General features: G+C 49.5%; 1 protein-coding gene across 3 annotated transcripts in view; it reads left to right on the forward strand.

Moving 5' to 3' along the window:
- The first annotated feature begins 458 nt into the window (after positions 1 to 458).
- Positions 459 to 19,820, forward strand: part of LOC139060831 (stathmin-1-A-like) — a 32,348-nt gene continuing 12,986 nt past the window's right edge. The window contains exons 1-3 of one of the 3 annotated variants that reach the window (XM_070540057.1): positions 459 to 604; positions 1,201 to 1,236; positions 19,052 to 19,221. In XM_070540057.1, coding sequence (XP_070396158.1) covers positions 592 to 604; positions 1,201 to 1,236; positions 19,052 to 19,221 — 219 coding nt within the window. In that variant the 5' untranslated portion in view covers positions 459 to 591. Of the gene's footprint in view, positions 605 to 1,200; positions 1,237 to 5,014; positions 5,032 to 7,926; positions 8,042 to 13,421; positions 13,500 to 19,051; positions 19,222 to 19,820 lie in introns of those variants that run through there. The other 2 variants (XM_070540056.1, XM_070540055.1) reach the window with 2 other exon arrangements.

Here is a 19,820-nt window from a genome sequence, read left to right on the forward strand (position 1 = left end):
AAGCCTGGCACTGTGGTTGCATTCAATTATTTTATTAGAAGAATTGTCGAGGAATTTTATATTGGCAGGAACCTCGACCACTGCTTCAGCTAACCATTGACAGCACCGTTTAGTAGTACAATCGTATATTTTTACGACCCATGATATGCTATATTATTGTGATTATGCCTTCGCCTCGCTCCTGAGTGGGACAATATTCCACCTCGCAGCTTGTCCTGGTTGCGACTATCCTTCTATGTATGTTCAATTTTCACTGCGCAAGCTACTTAACTAAAATTTTCCCCAGCAGTAGCTGTAGCATTTGCTCAGATTTCCTCGTTTGCTTTGCCAGAACCAACTGCGAAAGTAATTCTATTCGCTCATAAGCCGCACTTCTCTTCCATCTCGGTACCGAAACTGAAACTGAATAAACTCCACCAGGTGGCGCTGCCGTGCCGCTCCCTTCGTCCAATCGCGTGTCCCGACAACTGTCATAGACGCCAGTGACGAGGTGCGAGGCGGCTCGTATAAAAACATTGTCAACTGCCAAGCGTTCTCGCCTTTCGTGCGTTTCCTCAGTATTTCTTCCGTGCGGTAGAGCAAACACTTCCAATGGAGAACGCAGGTGAGGTTTCAGCATTTCACCGTTCTCGCCAGTCGTGTCAGTCTTGCTTTGTCCGCCGACGAGCGAATTGTGCGAGCGCTTCCTAAGCCTACTACAAAACGCTTTGTTTCCGAAGTGCTACAGTGCATTATTTGTAGCAGCTGCGCATGGATATTCGAATGTCATCTGAACGCGATCGTTTAATAAGCAAGCTTAGTGGCTTGTTATGTCGACCGGTTGAGCATACGTAGATGCAGTTAAATTTAAGCGCCGCGAAATTGTTTTTGTGCGTGCGAAGATGAGATCAACTGCTGAGGGAGTGGCGGCCTGAAGCTTTTCTGGCGGGAGGACTTTCCACTCTTTCTTTCTAGAAGCGATACTTCTTAAAGCTTTAACAAAGGCGTCGGAGCGTTTATTCGTTCATTTCTCCAGTCGCGTGCTTGCTGCATTGTTGCACAAGTATTTGTAACGACACTCGAAAAGCTTTCGCTCTTTATCTGACCCTAGACGAGTATCGAGCCGTCCGTTAGGGACTCGACGCATGTCTAGTGTTTTTTTCCGTTTCTGTGCTTTATTGCCACCCGCTTTGTTCTCATAATCGTGTTCTTTTGTTTCAGATGTCAAAGCTGTTGGCGCAGGCGGCGATTCGGAACGTGAGCTTACCACATGCTTCTTTTTTTTATTATTTACTTTCTCTCGTAACCTTGCGCATTCTTGGGACGAACGCCTTGTGCAACACCTCTGACATCAACGATGCAACCGTCATTTGGCGCAACCGCTTTTTATTTTTTTCGTTCCTTTCGCAGTAGATTTAGTGGCAGGTCTCTCGAGGGTTCGTCTGAGCGAGCCTTTGTCCTGTCGTACGGGCGCAGCTCAGTTTACGTCATCATCGGGCGCATCTTCCGAATCAGTCACGTGCCGTGTTTATATAGCCAGCACATTCGCTCGCTGCATTTATTTGTGCAGTTGTCGAGCAGATGTGCAGCATCTGCGCTTTGGCTTCTGCGTAGCAACTGTTACAGTGCGCCCGCTGTTATCTGTGGCTTGAAAACATGCGTCATCCATTTCTTTTTGTCGTGGTCGGTAGTTCCTGTATCATACCTTCGGTGTTTTGAAGTGATACCGCGGAAGAGTTTCAGGCAATGTCCTTTTTCCATTGGCTCGAGTGGGGGGCGATCTAGGTGACAATTAAATGGCATCCATACCTCTAATAGGAAATGGAATTTCCTTTTGAGTGTCTAATGTACGGTCTACTTTTAAAGAGAGAATCTAGTTAGCATTTCGCATCCAATTACTGTTGAGTTATGACCCAAGAGCATGCATATGTTTTAGTGCGTAGATGTCTGGCCAATATGCCCTAGAAATTGTTTCTATAATGTAGCTTTTCAGCTATATTGGCATTATTACTTGATAGGTGTTTCCTTCAAGAGTGGACTGTACCCCGCATTATTTGTGCTGATGCTTGCTGTGTAATTTAGATAAGATTATAGAAAAGCTATTTTGAAAATAAAGCATTAGAATGTGGACATGCAGTGCACTTATATGACTTGCTGACAGCATTAGCTGAGCCTGGACATCGAGCTGCATCCTGGTGTGCACTCTAGTTTTCATTTGCTCGAGTCCTGATGGCGTAACATACCATGATTCCACGAGGACTGAGAAGCTTCGGAGGGAACAATTTTGTTTTCAGTACATTGAACTATGTTGCTGCGTTGCACAGCAGCATCACCATTTCTTTATCTTTTATTTCTAAGCAAACTTCAAGCTTGGTAAAAGCAGCTTTACATAACGGGGACTTCGCAAGGCCAATCTAGGTCGCAGAGAATGAGGAAAGAGAAGGTAGCGTCTGTAGATGTCATTGGCTGTCTCGTGTATGTGCTTTGAATGAAAAGAGGGGACAGAGGGGCCCGGATTATTTTTTTTGGACACTCGCATGAAGCCGATAGACAGTGAAGCCAAGGAAAGGATAGGAGAAATTGCCTGTCATTATAATTGGCATCTGGAAATATAAGGTAAGGGCAAATGAAACGAAATTGACTTGTTGCCTGTGGGTGTTGAGCTTGCATCTTCTGCATTACATGTACGATGCTTAGTTAATTGACCTACAGGCGGCTGCTGTTCTCCCATCGACTTGCTTGGGTGTTTGTGCATGTTTACACAATTTGGTTCCCGGAGTGTTAGTCAGCACCATTCTTGTCCATGGGGACGGATGCCCTTTTTCACTTCAATTGAAACTGCAGGTAATGTTCGCCATGCTATCTTTGGTTTCATTGTCTGTTGGCTTCATGATTTTAATTTTCCGGGCATTCGCCACTGCATTGCTGACTTCTCACCAACTATAGAATGTTGTGAAGCCAACCAGAATGTCGAGCTGGTGGAGGTTGAAGTGGCACTCAAAAGAACAAGCAGTAGGTTGACCAATGAAAAGCCATGCTTGCCATGAGAGAAGCCTTGCTAGGCCATAAAGACGTAGAAATGAAACGGGTTACGATGCCACCTTGGACGGTCCTGTAACAGCTTGCCACGAGGTTGTGGATTTTGTAAGTGTCCGGTTGATCAGTAGAGGACGACACTATAAAGTACACAAAGACAGAACTTGGCAAGTTTTGCAAACTTTCACAGTACAACGGCCTAACTGTGCAAAACAAAAAAAGGTGCTTCGGAAGTTTCGGACCTCGCGCTGACATACTAGTGGTGCAGGGTTTTCAGCGTGAAGTTTGAAAAATGGTAGCTCGGCTCTCTTTTCTCTTCTAGTCATCATCTCCGTATGGCAAAGTAATGATGGTGTTTTGAATGGCTTGAAAATTTAACTGAGGCATGAGTCAGTTGTAGCTTTATTTAGGATTTGCTGCGATCAAAAAGACCATGCAGGTGAAGTTACGTAAATACAAAAAAAAAGTCCTCATTTTCTGTTTTGATAATATAAACTGTTGTACAACAGTAACACTCGTATCATATGCAAATTGAACAAAAGGCTTACATAGGCTGTGAAGTGATTGGCGATATTTCATGCCCTGGAAAGTCCCTTTATATTTTATGTTCCTGTGTGAGCTTCATGGATATTACTGTCTTGCTGAGGTATGGTTTTGTAAAACATTTACAAGTTTATATTAACTTCTCAGCTGCTTCGTCTGTGTGCTATTAACCTTCTGTCGGTAAAAAAAATTGCCCTTTTAACTTTTCTGTGCGGGGAAGTGATTCACTTGGAAAAATGGCTTTGTAGAGCGAAAATTGCCTTTTAAATAAAAACCACTCCACTGCATTGGCAGCTCAACACTGATTCGAGCATTGCAATTCACAATGAAGCACTCAATCGAGGATATTGAATTTTAGCAACCATGAGGCCAACAGACAGTAAAGTTAATGAAAGTCTAGGGGGAATTAACATTTAATTATGATGTAGAATTAATTGGGATTAAAAGTAAAATTCGCGCAAGCTTCGTGTTGATAACAGTTCGAAAATATTGCGAAGATTGTTTCAGCTTTCTTGCACTTCACTTTTTTTTTCTTTTTTATTCACTAATAGGCGTACTTCCCCATGCTAATTCCTCCTGTTCCTCCCCGTGTCCTAGCTTGGTTTAAGTGTCTGTAGGCCTCATGCCCATTTTAATTGGTAAGTTGTATTTTATATTTTTAAGTGGCACCTGGTGTAACTTGAGAATACACTTAGCATTTGCCGCGAAATTTCGGCAGCCAGTACAGCAATGATGGAAGGTGTACTTGTTTTTCCTCGACTCTCCTGTTTGCCCTAGTGCACGCTAATTTCGCGCACTGGAGTAGGAACGGCAAACGGAAGGCGCTATCTTGAGCTTATCGCTATGTTGCTTTATTGTCGTTAGTTGTGTGCACTACTGCGGAAGCTGCTACCGAGCTCGGTTTCTTCTTGCAGCGAAGTAGTCGCGGAATTAGTTAGCATACAGGGTATTAAAAAAAAAAAACGAATGGCGGCCTTGACGTGTCAGCGGTTGTTTTGGGCCGCCCGCAGTACGGTTAAAAAGCGTGACGAGATTGGTATCCGTTACTCTTGGGAAGCCGTCGCTGGGGTTGATCAAGTGCGACGTGGTATTTCCTTGGCACGTCACATGTGTTGATTGAAGAACTGGGTTTGATTGAAAAAGAAAATTATTTTCATTAACTTCTAGAGCTTAAGCTCCGCATTACCAGTTAATTTAACCGGTTACGAAGTCCCACGTCAGCGTTTAGCTATGGGGGACTCCTGTGTTTTCACGGCAGTGTACTAATTCTTTCATTGATATTAGTAATACACTGGTAAACTGGCACCGCCTGTACCGCTTATGTAGGGTGAGGGAGGGAAAATGGCTCCGTTGTGTGATATACAAGTCTCCGTTATAGTGAAAGCGCTCTTTGTAACGAAAAGTGGTTGCTCAAGTTGGCGTTTTTTTATTATGGTCAATAATCTTTCAGCACAGGCGGGCACCCCTCGTCATGTAAGTACTTTCGTATTTGTAGCCTCGTTTTCCCGCGCGCGCCGCTGAGGCGCGTCGGTCGCATGCTCTCGCGCATATGAAAAGATGGCGCTTAACGAGCTCTCTGCGCACTGCACATAATTTGACGTACGTCTGACGCGCCTGCGATATATGCCGCCACATTTGAGCGCGCATTGACGGGATGTGCGGCCGTTGGCCGAAGTGGCGAGGGTTGTGGGGGAGGGGGGGGGGAATGGAAAGTCGATTCCGTGTAGCGGTTACGAAATCCAGATGGGCACCCGATCGGTTGGTTGGTTGGGTTTTGTTGGTGGATGGGGGGAGCCTGCGTGCTGTGCCTCTCCTCTCCTGGGCCCATCGTCGTTAGGTTAATTAGGATCGCCCTCTGCGCTGTTATAGCCCCGGGCTGCTTGGAGCGCCGCGGCGCCTCGGGCGTGTGTTATGTTGTCCCATCGCTTTCGCGGTTGGCGGCGACGCCCCCCCCCCCTCCCCCGCTGCTGGGGTGAATGGAACCATTGGGATAACGAAGGAACCCTCGCCCGACCGAAGCTCGCGCAGACCTGCGCGTTGTTTGTATCGCGTGGCGCTGTGCGAATATTAATGCCCGTAAACTATTTTACAAACTTTTTTTTTTCTTTACTGTGGCCGAGCTGAGTGATTTGTTGGGTGAGAGGCTGGTATGATAGGACTTGAGCGCTGTGCTGCCGAGTACGAGGTCGGGGGTTCGGTCTCCGTCCACGGCGCGCGAAAGTCGATGCAAGGGCGAATTGAAAAAAGAACTGAAACACACCACCCCTGCACTTTATAGTTAGGTGCGCGCTAAAGAAAACCTAGTGGGTCAAAGCCAATCTGGAGGCCTCTCCACTACCTTTATAACTTGATTGTGCGGTTTTCGGACGTTATACCCGATAACTTAAGACTTAAAAAAGATTTGTGATACGTAAGCGAAACGAGACCAAGTGCCCTGCCGTAAGAGTGGCACCTGCCGATGACTGCTCACGTCACTCGTAACCTCAGGCGTTGAGGCTGACTTGCCGTGCCGCCTGATGCGAGAAGTGAGTGGTTAAAGGGGATACAGTTGAGTTATTGTGAGGGTAGAAACGAGGAATCAATCGACTGGTCTTTAGCGAAAATAGGTCCCACACGCGCCTGTCGGATAATCTGGGAAACGGTTTTGGTTAGAAAAGGAACAACGCTTGGTGTTACTGGTACACTCGTTGCAAGTTCTTCGGCCTACTCGCTCGAACTTGCATTGTTCCGTTCGTGCCTCGTTGCCGACCGCTCGGTCCTTGCCGATTCCGCTCGGCTGGCTATTCGGCAGACGCGAACACGGATACTCCGAAGATCGCATGACAAAGGCGACGGCCGCGCGGTATCCATGCGTCCACATTCGCCGGTGGACGACGCAAGACACAACGAACGGCGTCAAATTTGACACGGATCGCCTGTGCTCCGATGCTGACATCCCCGACGCAGTTGTGCTGGCCGGAGAAGTCGCTCGCTAGTTCCTTGCAGCACTGCCGAAGCTGCGGTACTCCTTAGCCAATAGGAAGGGCGAAATGCCTCGAAGATGTGCGCATCCGTGTCGTCTGCTCGGCGTATCGCCGAGCAGACGTCGCAATAACGCACGACGCAAAGCTCGCAGTGTGCACGAAATCGCAAGTTTGTGACATGCGAGGTTGAGGCGCATCACTTTGATTAATTGAGCGTGCAAGCTGGGCCCGTGAAGCATGCGCGCAGCTGTCGAGACGTCTCCCGTGCGTCGCAAGAACTTAGCCGCAGACATGCTTTGCCGAGAGCCCAGTAATCGCCACGTTGTAAAGTGTAGGGCACAAGATGGAACTGTTTTTTTAGAACCTAAATAACCGCATTACAAAAGCTTCTCTCCAGTATGTAGATTCCACTCCAGTAGTTTCCACTGTATCAGTTGGATATGACGTCATTGTACGCACACACACACTCAAGCTTATAAGCCTGCTATGATTACTTCGACAATTAGCGGTAGGTTAAATTGACCCCGATTTTTTTATATTTCGTTCGCGGTGGTGCAATTTACTGTACGGTTAGGCTGACCACTTCACGATATTTTTTTTTTCGGTTGCGCTCTCAGATGTTTGCCAACCCTTGTCCGTGTTTCACTCGTGATTTCGTAACGAAGCCTTTCCTTGGCCCGCTCGGGATTAGTCTTGTTCTTCGAAAGCGCCCCGCGGCTTGCCTCCGGGTGCGGCGCTCTGTGCTAGTGCCGTGTCCGCCCGCCAGGCGGCGTCGGCTCGCCTGCCGCCCGTTATTCCCCAATCCCGACTGCCCCCTTTCGCTTTTCCCTCGGCGCCGTTCCTCCCTTTCCCCGCGAAGCCAGCGTCGCGCCGGGATCCGTTGAGGGAAGAAGCGCCTGCCGTGTGGTCGTCGCTGATTGGGGATTGCCAGAAGACGACGCGGCGGTGATAGACACGGGCGCGGTTTGTAGCTGATCGTGCGTTATCCGAAGGGAGCCTTTTTTGCTTGCCTTGGCGTAACCAAGCTGCTCGGTGTTACCTTTTTCAGCCCACAGTTCTTAGGCGCTCCGATCTGCTACTAGCTCCAGCGCATCTCCATTTGTGCAGTTCTTCGTAAGGAAAGAAGGCTTTAGAGACCCCGTCCTCGAAGTTCAGTTCTCGGCGGTTCGTGCAGTGTAGCCGATTCCCGTTACCTTTCTGTACTGCAGCCGCTCGCGCTATCGCTCTGGTTCCCCCCCAAAATTTACGACCACGACTTCTCCCTCGCAGCAAGCGACCATATCCAAGCTCTCGTCGAAGCTTTGTTGTTCGACGCATAGTCGTTAGACGCTGCTGGTCGCCGCCGCCGCTCGCGCCTTTTAGAAAGTCTCGCAACAAAACTCGCGACGATCGCCAAAAGCTCCTAGCGAACGGCTTCGCGATGGTGATCTTCGGTTCCCCGACGACTATTGTCAGCGAGCTCGTGAAGGAGGCTCTGCTGCGCTGCTTCTGTAACACGTGCAGGAGTGCACCCACTCTCGGTGAGTCATACACCGGGCAACCTCCTTTTTTTTCTGGGTTTATTTCGCTATTTTTGTGTGTGTGTGCGCCATCGTTTCGAGGCGCCTGTGTATTGAGTGCCCTTGATCTGAGCCCTTGCCTCTGCGGTGTGCCTGCGAGGCCTGGCATGTTGTTATTTTTTATTTATTTTTGGTGCGCCCCCGTCTGCTCGCTTCAAGCTTTGGCATGTGTGTTTCTTGTCAGTTGCTCCTTAGCGGTCCTCTCTTCCTTAAAAGGAAGAGGCGCATGCCGGGATTGCCCATCCTCCCCTCCGTCTGGAACCGGCATCGTCTGGGCGTGGCACTTCTTGCGTTGGTGTGCTTCGCATGCTTGTCCTTTGCCGTTTCTTCGTTGAGCCTGTGCGCTTCGTTTTGCGGATCTATGAGCGGATCATTCATTATGTAGCGCCGGAAATAAATGATAATTAGCCGCGCAAGGTGCTTATTTTGGTGGAGCAGACGACGACAAACTAATCCGATGTTTTCGGTCGAGAGAGAGAAAAAAAAGGGCACTAGCGGAGGTTCTTATCCGCGCCGTCGTAGCGTACGGGAGGGAAAGCACCTTGTACGGTTAAAAAAAAATCGTACCAACCGGCAAAACGGAGGACTACGCTTAGAGTGCAAAAACTCGGCAGCGCTAAAACTAGCTGCACCACACACGGCGTTATTTTTTTGCTCCCGACAGTCGCAGTCAGTCTGTATAGAATCGCACCGCGCCAGGTAGCACTGTACAGTCAAGTTGCCCAGTCGCCCGGCTTTGCAGAAAATGTCTTCTGGCAGACGGCGCGGTAACCTTTCCACGCGCCTGTGTAGTGCAGTGGCGTAGTCTGAGCCATCAGTTGCCGATTAGCGGTAGGTTCGCACCGACTCCCGTGTGTGATGAAATTCGTAGCTCGTTTTCAGGTCGAGGCCGCAAGGGCTTCTACGCAGGTAGCCACAAACAACACCTGCGTTCTTTCGCCAAATTTGCGTCGTTCTCATGTTAGCCTTACGCACTTGGCCGTGGATTTGGAGCTCACGTTGGGCAAACAGACGTCCCCGACATCTTATCGTGCGTGCCCGCCCCTAGACCGCTGTAGACCCGGTGCCAACTTTATTGCAACCTACAGAGTTTCGCACTCCCGTTTTAATGCGTAAGCATTCTTTGGCGAAGTGCCCTGGAGAAACCCGTGTCTGTCCCGTGACGCCTTGTAACTGAGGAACGAATGCGTTATTGGTCAAGTTAAGGCATGTAAACTTTATAATAGTGGAACTGTAGATGATTAGTAGCTTTAGTCGATGAAAAAAAAAAAAGGTGGTCACGTTGCCTTGACATAGTCATTTGATGCCATAAAGAAGTATAAAACATATTCGTAAAAATCATAGTCGGCAGAAGGAACGAGAACAGAGGCAGGAACTACGAGATAATCAATAGCAAGATAAGTAGGCGTTCAGAAGCGGATCATTGTCTCTATTTTTAGGTTCGTAAGATTTATTTGCAGCAGTCAACGGGAAAAGCTAGCGCTGCCACCTCCATAGCTGAACTAGAGCTGACTCCGACATTAAGCGTGCCTAGTTCGAAAGAAATCAGTGAAGTGGGATATTTAGGTTTCTGATACTCTCAAATGAAAAAAAATTGCACATTGGGAGTCGAACCTGCAGTTAACGTGCATAGGCTAGAGATGTACGGTACCACTGCACCACCTCAAAAACGTAGATTACGAAGGAAGCTTATAATCCCCGGGATTGCATGGAATGGGATTGTGCTTGGAACGTTACGATGTGGTCTAAGCAGGTTAGGCATAATCAACAACAAAAAATACTACAGAAGTTCTGCGATTCCTTTGCTTCGGAAAAAGCGATGGGTAGGCATGCATAAGCTAGAAACAGGAGTAAGCGAAAGCGAAGTATCAGCCGAGCCGAAGAATGCTTACGCATTAGTCGTAAATTCTCGTGATTTCTGTAACATTTTGCACTTTGCCGAGAAGTTGGGGACGAATGGCGCCCGGTTGTTCTCTATCGCGCCAACGTTATTGCAGTCAAGCGAGCCTCTTTTGCAGTGGGCTTTGTTCGAATTTTCTGCAGAGGGACTGGCAGGCGGCAAGAAGAGAATTGGTGAGCCAGGTTAGGCGACGGCGTTCGTTCTGTAGTGCGAACGCCGGGAGCTGCCCTTCGTGCATACGTAATGCATCGTGTGAGGTGCGGAGATTATTCACGAAGCGTATAATAGGAAACGCGCCGATATTCTCACGGTGGTACGGAGCTTAACGCACGAATCGTCATTTGCAGTGTAGTAACTCGAGTAGGGCGACCAGACGACGTTCGGCGTGTTCCCGTCTCGGAAGTAGCCTTGACACAAAAGAAAAGCACGAAGTCGTTCGTTCGCCCACCCGTGTGGGAGCGTTCGACGTCGCCGCCGCCGTAGACGACGTCCAGCGGTGGGGCGGCCATAGCGCAGTCGTTTATGTAGAGCCGTGGGAGGAGAAGGGCCTTCGCGCCGGTCCTTTCAGTGTGAACGACCTCCTTTTTGGCTTTTTTCTCCAAGAGATCAGACGTTTTCTTTCTCACTTCACCCCCTTACGATGCTGTAATGGCCGCGCAAAGCATGTTTCCAGCTCCTCCCTCCCAGTTGCACCCTTGGTCGCCCACGCGAAATGTCTTCGCCGTCGTACGCCCTGGCCGGTTTTTCCAGACCCGCTACCGAGCTTGTCTGAACGGCTGTGCACTTTAGACGTGGAAAAAAAAGAAACGTCACCTGGTGCGCGAGACGTCTGCCCGTTCGTGCTTTAGCTGTGTGCCTGCGTGTGTTGTGTGTGTCGGGCTTAAGGCCGCCGGAAAACAGGGCGGCCTTATTTTGTTTTCGAGTTTGTAACGGGGGTTTGTGCATCCGTCGGGGAGGGTCTTCCTTCTCGAAACAGAAGCTTTGCTTGCCTTTTTGCTCTGGGCATGTATAATACTCCTGGTTTCGCCATCATCAGCTTATTCATGTACTTCAGGACAGTCTCTGTCCTGCAATCTCCAATTTCCCTCGTCTTGCCTCGGCTGCCTCCCCCCTCTCGATCTGCAGATCTATTAACTTCACTGCACGGCCCATTTCTCTGCCGTCCCTGACTACGCTTTGCCTTGGCACCCATTCCCTAACCTCTCATCTTCCCTACGCATTAAGCGGTCTGCCCTGCTCCATTCTCCTTCACTATGTCAACCAGAATATCGGATGTCAACTGAATTCCCGGACGCGTAAGGCAACAATAGCCCCGTCTCCCATCTGCGCGAACATTTGCCCCCACCAGGTGGCACCACCAACCCGCTAACTCTAAACGCTTTAGGTAACTCGCGTTTACGTCTCCCGGTGCTCCGCAAAGGGTAATACGTTTGCGGGCACGCTAAAGATTAAAACACCCGTTGTACGGTTTCGAATGGCTGCGATCGCAGGTTGCTCGAGAGCTCGGCGTTGCTTTATCTCTGATCCCGCAGTTTTGTTTCAAAGTAACATTTGACCCCCCCCCCCCCCCCCCCGCCCACCGTGCTGCATGTCGCTAGCCCTGTACAGTTCAAAAGGATACAAAGTTAGGCGAGTTGGTACGGTAGCTTGATCTTGGATTGTAGCGCCAAGTGACACGGACACAGACTAGCAGCAGACAGGACGCAAAGCAGACGTCTGCTTCGCGTCCTGCTGGAAGCAGACAGTCTGTGTCCGTGTCACTTCGCGCTACAATCCAAGATCGCGTACAGTTCCTTCGTAGAGAGCCCCATTTAAGTCTCGCCGGACGGAAACGTCACCTTGCGCCGTTTCCGTTCACGGCCGCGCCGCACCAAACGTACGGGATTCATCGCTACTCTAGTGCGCGGGACCTTTGTGTCGGCGGTATGGATCGGGCCGTGACGTGGGTTCCCCCCGACCCGGAGTTGCCAAATGCCGCGGGCGTGTACGCTGCCCTTGCCGCTGCTTCTACAGTACAGGTCCGCTGCGCACCGGCGTATACCTATCCATTGTGGCGCTCCCACGAGGCGACGGGCCGAGCGAGGCTTTGGACAATCGAATGTATTGATTCCCCCTCGCCCCCCAACCTCCCTCGCTTTCCTTCCTCTCTTTCACGTCTGCGCACACACACAACCCGGAGCCGGCCGTGCACGCTTTTTTGTCGTTACTGTGAGGGGTCGCTTGCTTTCTTTTTGTGGGGCCCTCCTTTGCGTGTGTGCTGTGCAAGGCCTCCGTACCCACCATTGCACGATGACCTTGAACTCAGCCTGCGCCTTTCGTCGGCTGTTCTTGCAGTGTTATTGCTCCTCTGATTACTAGTGTTCCCTGTTAACTGACCACGTGTGCATGTGTTGCGTAACGTCTTCGAAGCACTCGCGTAATGTGCCGTAATATCCCGTGGAAGAAATGTATTGGCGTTGCAGAAGTTTTACTCTACTCATTCCCAGGAAGCTGTTGTTGAGCGCAGCGCTGCCTAAGGGTCGGATATGCTTCTGCAGTTAATGGGTGTCTTCATTTTTGGTCTGCTTATTAAACCCGTCACGAGTGCGGTGCACGCAATTATCTGTTGTACGGACATGCAAATATACACAGCGCCGATTTTTTTTTTTTTTTTCCGACAAGGATCGGCAGTTATTCCGGGAGCATCCACAGAGCCCACGTTTGTCCGACCAGACTGAGTACCTAACCTTTGTCTGCTCAGTAAACCATAACAAGCGCCCTCCACGTAATCCTTGATCATACCGGCTCGATAAAAAAAAAAAAATCTAGACATGACGTTGCAGCAACGAGCAGCAGTTATTCCAGAGCATGTGCTCGCATTGCACTCCTGGCTAGATTATGTTAATACGCACGAGCATCACTGCAATTCGTGTTCATGTTTTTTTGTCGGAGCGCCGCGTAAACGGTCTATTCGGGTGCTGCGTCCTTTTGAAAACCGCAATTGTCGACGTTCATTGCAGAGCGGAAGCTCCCAATCAGAAGCTTAGCGCTGCCTCGCTACTCTAGCTACGTTTACATGAACCCCGTCAAGCAGCGTTGAGTTTGCGTCAACGCTAGCGTGTTTCTCCGAACGAGCTTCCAGGCGATTTCTGTCAATCCAACGTTTGCTTAACTCGCTTGCCAAGATGCACGTAAAACGCGGTCGCGTCGGGGCAGGGTCAGCTCGACTTCTGACTCGACCCGCTCGCGTCGAGTTCACGCGAGCGAAGCTTATAACCTGCAGTGCAGGAAGCGTCTTCCGTGACGCGTACGTAATGTTCAATCGCGTCACCGTGCGCTGCTCGTGTGTGCTGCCCCTCTGTTTGATGTCTGACCTCGTGGCGTGCTCCTTGGTGCCGTGTTTTGAGTGCCCCTGTCTCCGGTCTCTCTCTCTCTCTCTTTCCCTCATCGCTGCTCGCTAAGACCGCAACAAGAGTCAGCCAATGATTCTGAAGCCGCTGGTGAGGACGCGGCCTCCTCGCCGAACTGGCATGCTCATGGGTGAGTACGGCACTGCGGCGACGATCCGGCGTCCCCCTGGTTCAACTCGGTTCTAGGTTTACCTACGGTAACACGCGCAAATTGTGCTGTTCTTTTTTTTTTTCTTCCTTTAAGGCCAGTACCAGGCAGCCACGTCAATGAGCACAACGTTTGGAGTGTGATCAAGTCTTTATGCATATCGCATCAAACGTTCCTGGCACATCGCCTCTCTGCACACATCTCTACACACGTGCTACTCGAAAAGCTACTCACCGTCGCTTTGTCTTGGGTCAATCCCGAATCTTGGGTGAATAAAATCGGATTCTGACTAATGCCAGCTGGGTGCACATTACACGCTCCGAATAAGTGTTTCGTGTTCCCCAACATCCTGATATATTTGGATAGGCTTAAACGGCAATAGTACGAAGCTTGTTTTCTTTACATTGTTCAGTGCGATAGTTCACTGCTTCACATGACTCTCCTCCCCACCCCCTTCACGGTATCGAGCTTGCTTGGTAACCACCAGTCGTTGTAAAGCAATACTGTGAAAAGAAAAAAAAATCTAGACAAGCTTATGCTGCGAGTATTTCAAAGCTGTTTTCGTTAATTGTACGGTTACGGGTTGTGATTGGAAGAGACTGAAGGCCAAACTTTGCGTTTTCTTTGTTAGTTCGCACCGAAATCTCAGTGCCGGTGGGTCAGTGGGACGTCGTGGATTTGAGTGTATTTTCTTGCATTTGTTCCGTTTGCGGTTCAGGCACTGCTCTTGAAACTCCAGAAAGTTCAGCCTTTGGCTCGTTTAGGAAGAGAACGCAGTGCATCCTTAATTTTAAAAAATAATCTCTGCTATACCAGTGTCGACGCCGTCGCCATAGTATCTCTGAGGAGAATGGCGCAAACGAAAAGGGACGCTATAGAAAACACGGACGAGCGCCGGCTGGCACAAGGAATTTCTATTTCTTTTCTGTTGCCCTATGTGCGCGTGTCTGGTGTTTCGACCAAGCGAAGGTCTCCCAGTGTGTACGCTCTGTTACAAGTTGGCGCTCGTGTTGTTCCGTCTTGGTCTCTGTCCCGCGTATCGCGGCAGTGTTATTTTCGACACTGCCGAAGCAACGCGGCAAAACAATTAGTATCCGTCCCACATGCGTAATCATTGTAAATTCATAAGTCTTCAATAAAATCTGATGTTTACGAATGCGTCAACTCGCAGTCGCGTTGTTTGAAGCAGCTGAAGGACGGAAGTTTTGACAGATGCATGTATTGTCCGTCGTCCTCGTGCTGGGGGTGCAATTACAGGGAAGCAGTTTACCTCTAGCCCCCGCATACATCCTCTGCATGCGTTCCCGAAAGGGATGCCCTGGGCGCAGCAAATTCGAAACCATCGCACGCGGAAGCTACGCTGTTTCAGTACCTGTTCCGCGGAGCTAAAAGTGCTGTGATTTACGCTAGATGGGCTTTAGGAGCAGTAACACGTGTAGAAGCTCTGCCCCCGCAGATTTCCCTTCGTTGGCACAGAAAGTCATCTGCGAATTCAGTCACTTTTGCAGAAAACTCTGTCGACAGCGCACCACATTGTGTGCTTGCTCTTATTTTGCGGGCGTCCGCTGCAATTTACACCCTTGAAAGCGAATAAGGGTGTACATTGGTTCGATAACTACCAACTCTACACCCTTTCTGGGTCTAAGAGTCAGACCGATTTACACCATTTGACACTTATAGTGGGGTAACTTTTATAATTTACACCTTTTAGGGCTTGTCCCACAACAATAATCGTCATGTCTTGCCGCATTATCAGCGTGACACGGCGTTCTCGTCATGAAAACTCGGCGCTTGCCACTTTCAAGGAAGGAAACGCAAGCGAGCCAGAAGACGGGTTATCGTTGTGGGACAAGATACACTCTTAGAAAAAAATTACACCCTTTGGGGCTTATCTTGTCCCACAACAATAATCGTCATCCGTCTTGCCCGCGTTTCCTTTCTCTAACGCGGCGAGCCCGGTACTTCCCAGTCACGAACAGCACGCGCGTTATCAGTGTGACGCAGCATTCTCGACAGGAAAGTAGCGAGCACCGAGTTTTCAGGAAAGGAAACGCAAGCAAGGCAGATGGCGATTATTGTTGTGGGACAAATTTACACCCCAAAGGGTGCAACAGAGTGTAAGCTCCAGAATGTCCAAAGGAGTGTAGTGTAGTCCTCTCGTGAGCCTTCGACATTGGCGGGTAACGTCCGTACTTCTTCCTCGCCGCCATTGCTGTTTCTCCCGTTTCTTTGCTTTTTTCCGGCGTGCGCCCGCGCGGGAGACGCTGCTATGTGGGACAGCAGCAGCGTGTCGTTTGCTCGTGATGCCTACGGCATTGACATCGCGCTTGTTGCGCCGGTGCGGTTCATTTTCTTCGACGCGGCGGCGGTTGGTCATCGGCGGCGGTTGTCTGAGGTCACGGCGGGGCGCACAGTCGCGCTGCGTTGCCCGAGTCACGCGCGGGGGGCGGGTTGGAAGGAAAACAGCTGCTGGAACCGCGCGCGACGAGTTGGCGAAAGCAAATCTCTTTGCTTCTGCTTTTGTCCTTGTCTGTCGCGAACAATCGCACCTCCTTCCGGTGCGCATTTGATATCGCCCCTCCCCCCTTTTTTTCTTTTCTTTTTTGCACGTTTGCGAACGAAGTGTTGTCGTCGTTGGCGCGTCGTTTAGATTGCGTTTCTTTAGATTTGTCCGTGGTACTTCTTCAAACGCGCAATCCCCCCCCCCCCCGCAGTTTGTGAAGTAGCCCCGATGTTGCATTGTGCGCTGGAATTTTGTTTCTTTGTCCTTTAGTCGTCGCAACTGCCGTTTTCTCGTGTCGCGCCCCGCAAAACCGTGTCACTGTGGCCGCCACCCAGTGCGTGTACTACCTTCAGCACTAATTGAGCTACATGTAGCGGCGCGAATATCGCCTTCAGAGCCGGCGAAGAAGACTGCTCGAGTGATTATGTAGCGTTCCCTTCCTTACTTTTTCATATTTCTTTTTCCTTTCGCGCGCTGCAGTTGTGGAACGCAGATACGGTAGCTTCCGCACGGCTCTCTATACTGAGCGCGAATATTACTCCAGGGAAGCCTCTCTTTAAGGCATTTCAGCACAATGCGTTGCCGGGCTAGTTGGTGCGAATCCATAATTACTTTGTTTAGCGCAAAACGACGGGACAAGGCAAGGCGCACCTGCGGGGTGTGCCGAGAGCACTGTCGCGATTTCGGTGCACTTTCGGCAGCAGTCGATACGAGCGTGACGCAGAACCCCATATCGAGTCGGGTTCGGGACACCAAGGGGTGTCTCCGTCTGCCCCCCCCCCCTCCCCCCCCCCCAACCCACCGCTATTGCTTTTTGTGAAGGAAAAAAAAAACAAATCTTAACGAGCCGCAGTGCAGAGCGGTGCACACGGCGACCGGCGCGGCGTACGCGTGCCGCCCCGGTGCATCTACTGCCGCGCCTCCCTTTGCCGCTGGCGCCGGCCGTCTGGCCGGCGACGTCCCGACGGCGCCGGGATGAGTCACAGGGAGCCAGGGGTACGGGGCCGGCCCGCCGCCGAGCCCCCGGTCGTCGACTTGGATCGATGGTGGCGAGGGTGCCGAGACACCCCTCTCCCTGCCAATCCTTTCGCCCCTCCTGCTGTACTTCTTTCGTATCTTGTATGAAAGGGCACGAACCCGTCTGTGATCATCGGTGGGTCGGTTTTCGGACCATGGGCTGGCCGTTGTGGGTGCCACGCTTCCGGGTCCTCTGCCGAGGAGCATTCTTTCTTTTTTTTCTTTTGTGCGGGGTTGTCTGCTCTTCAGACGCTTGCGACAGAGGAGCATTGTTAGATCTGGGGGCGACGGACGCTCTGGCATGCTTCCATGTCATATGAGCAAACGTGATTGGGACAGTGGTGAAAAGTTTTAAGTTGAGCGTTGTATGACAACAAAACAAAGCAGTCAAGACACGATGTCTTTGTGCATTGTAATAGTGTACCATTAAAGTTTGCACAAGAAAAGGGGTGGTTTGGGCCTGTTCGCTCTTCCTGCGTAATGTCTTCTCATTGTGCTCTTTGACAGCAGAGAAAGAAGTACGGGTCTAAGTGAACAGTTTGCCTAGAAGTTCTTTAGCAGAGCTTTTTACAAACAGTGCACTTTAGGTGCACACTGCTGAAGTCTGATCTTTGTATGCTTTTAGTTAATATATTTAAAGGATCAAGTAGTGTGTTGTATCGTGATGTCAGAGGTGTCTTTGGCTCTGTGCTTATTTGACCATTATTGCCTGCACAGTTTTGAACGACCCATATTCAGTCATAATTACAGGCGCAAAATGAGCATTGGCGAAAAGCAGACGTGTTTGCTGGACGTGATCTATCGAACAGAAATATGTCAGTTGAACAAACAACAGTGTAGCCATCAACTTGAAATTGCACTGGACCAGGGCTTAGAATTACCCTTTTCATACTTTTAAAGCAAGCTTTTCTCTAAGGTTGTTTGCTAAGCAAATTGTAGCATATTCACTTTTTGCAAATGGGGTGTACAAGCACTGTTTGCTTGTGTTATGACGTGAAAAATGTAGGTGTGGCTTTCTTAATGAAACCATACGCAGGACATGCCCCAGCATGTGCAGCTAGCACTTCATTTCTCACCTGAATGATGACCACTGTCGCCATTAGTTGGGTAAATGTGCATTGCAGAGAAGTGCACATAATAATTAAGAAACTGATCTATTCTCCAATGAAGTGAAAGTAAACTCTTCAAGTTATGAGGCAACAGTGTGTTAGAATTCTTGCCCTAGTCCGTACAGTGTCTCATTTTGTGCCGGCAGAAGTAGCACTGATTGTGTGACTGGTGGCCTGAAAATTTTTAATTAGGCCTTTACCTCTTTAATTAGCACCCAAGGTTGTGGAATGAAACTGGCAAGAACAGTAAAAAATTGAAATGAGCATAACTTCTGCATAATAGATACAGCGGTCAAGAGATGCAGTTGTGGTTCATTAAGAAAAATGAGAACAGAGATCAGCTGGTTGTGTGCACATGCACTGGAACTATGCCTTTCCATAAGTGTTAATTTTAAGTGCTTCAAAATGCAACAGTGCTCATGTACTGTGCTTTGGATGCATGCTAAGGAACCCTGTGAAATTAATTTGGAGCCCTTCACTGCGGCCTCCACTAAAACTGCAGTCTAACTTTGTGACATTAAACACCATAAATCACTGAATGCTTCGGAGCTCCAGATGACGTTGCACACATTTGTATGTTGCACCATGAAAAAAAAAAGTTCATCTTGCCTCGTTTGTGAATGGCTATTCTCTTTTGATACAATCCTTATGTTTATTTTAACAGCTGCATGGTTAATGAATCTGTTCCTAAAATTGCCCGAGCAGTGTGGAAACGTTCTGTCGATCTCGCATATTGTGTATGCATCGAAGTTTACGGGAACGTGTCTTGAGCGGTCGGTCATACAGTGTGCTGATGAAGTTGTGGCTTTGCAGTCGTTCCGCGAGGAACATTGGAGATTGGTTCTCTGATGCACGGCCACGTGTGCTTCCCTGACAAAGCATATCCCTTGCATGCTGCGTTACAGCGACAGAGGTGCGCTGCACCGAGCAGAGCAAGGGTGGGCTCAAATACGACCTGGTGCTGGCCGACCCCTGCATGGACTTGCCGCTCCGTAAGCCCAGCACTAGTCCGCCTAAGAGCATCTCGGCCGAGGACATTGAAAAGAAGCTCAAGGAGGCCGAGGAAAGGCGCCAGGTGAGGACATGTGCCCATTCACTGGCAGCCTGGGTCTGGTCAAATTTTGGTAGTCTTTTCTGTTACCGCTTGCCACTCACGACTGGCCGATTGTGGTGATAACAACATGGGCGAAATGCAGCTTGCACCACTGTCGGAAGTTTGAAAAGGAAGAGTTGGAATAGAATTCTTACGCAGTCCCCCGCTCTGAAGAAACCTTGTGCACCAGGTGTACGCATACTTGCCACTTCTCCTGAATTTTTTCTTAAAATTAATGAAGTTTTGCCCCTTTAGGGATTTCGCTAATGTTGTGCGCAGTTTTATGAAAAAATAATTCCTTTTGCGAGTATGTTTTGCTTGTGGCTCTCGTAACTTTCTGTTAGAAGTCTCCTGGTGGTGAAAAAACACAAAAGCGGTACTTGCTTCTAGCAAATTTATACAGGCAAGTTCCTGAAATGGGTTACATCGGCAATGACTGTGTCGCTGAAAAAGTTGCTGATCTTGCAACAAGGTGTTGCACTTATCTGTATTTACTGTTCTAAATGCTTGTGTGCATATTTTTGTGAGCGTTTCATGGTGCATCTACTTGTATCTTTCAAACGTGAACTTTTGCGCAGATG

This window comes from Dermacentor albipictus, chromosome 6 (genome assembly GCF_038994185.2).
Source record: "Dermacentor albipictus isolate Rhodes 1998 colony chromosome 6, USDA_Dalb.pri_finalv2, whole genome shotgun sequence".
Classification (NCBI taxonomy): domain Eukaryota; kingdom Metazoa; phylum Arthropoda; class Arachnida; order Ixodida; family Ixodidae; genus Dermacentor; species Dermacentor albipictus.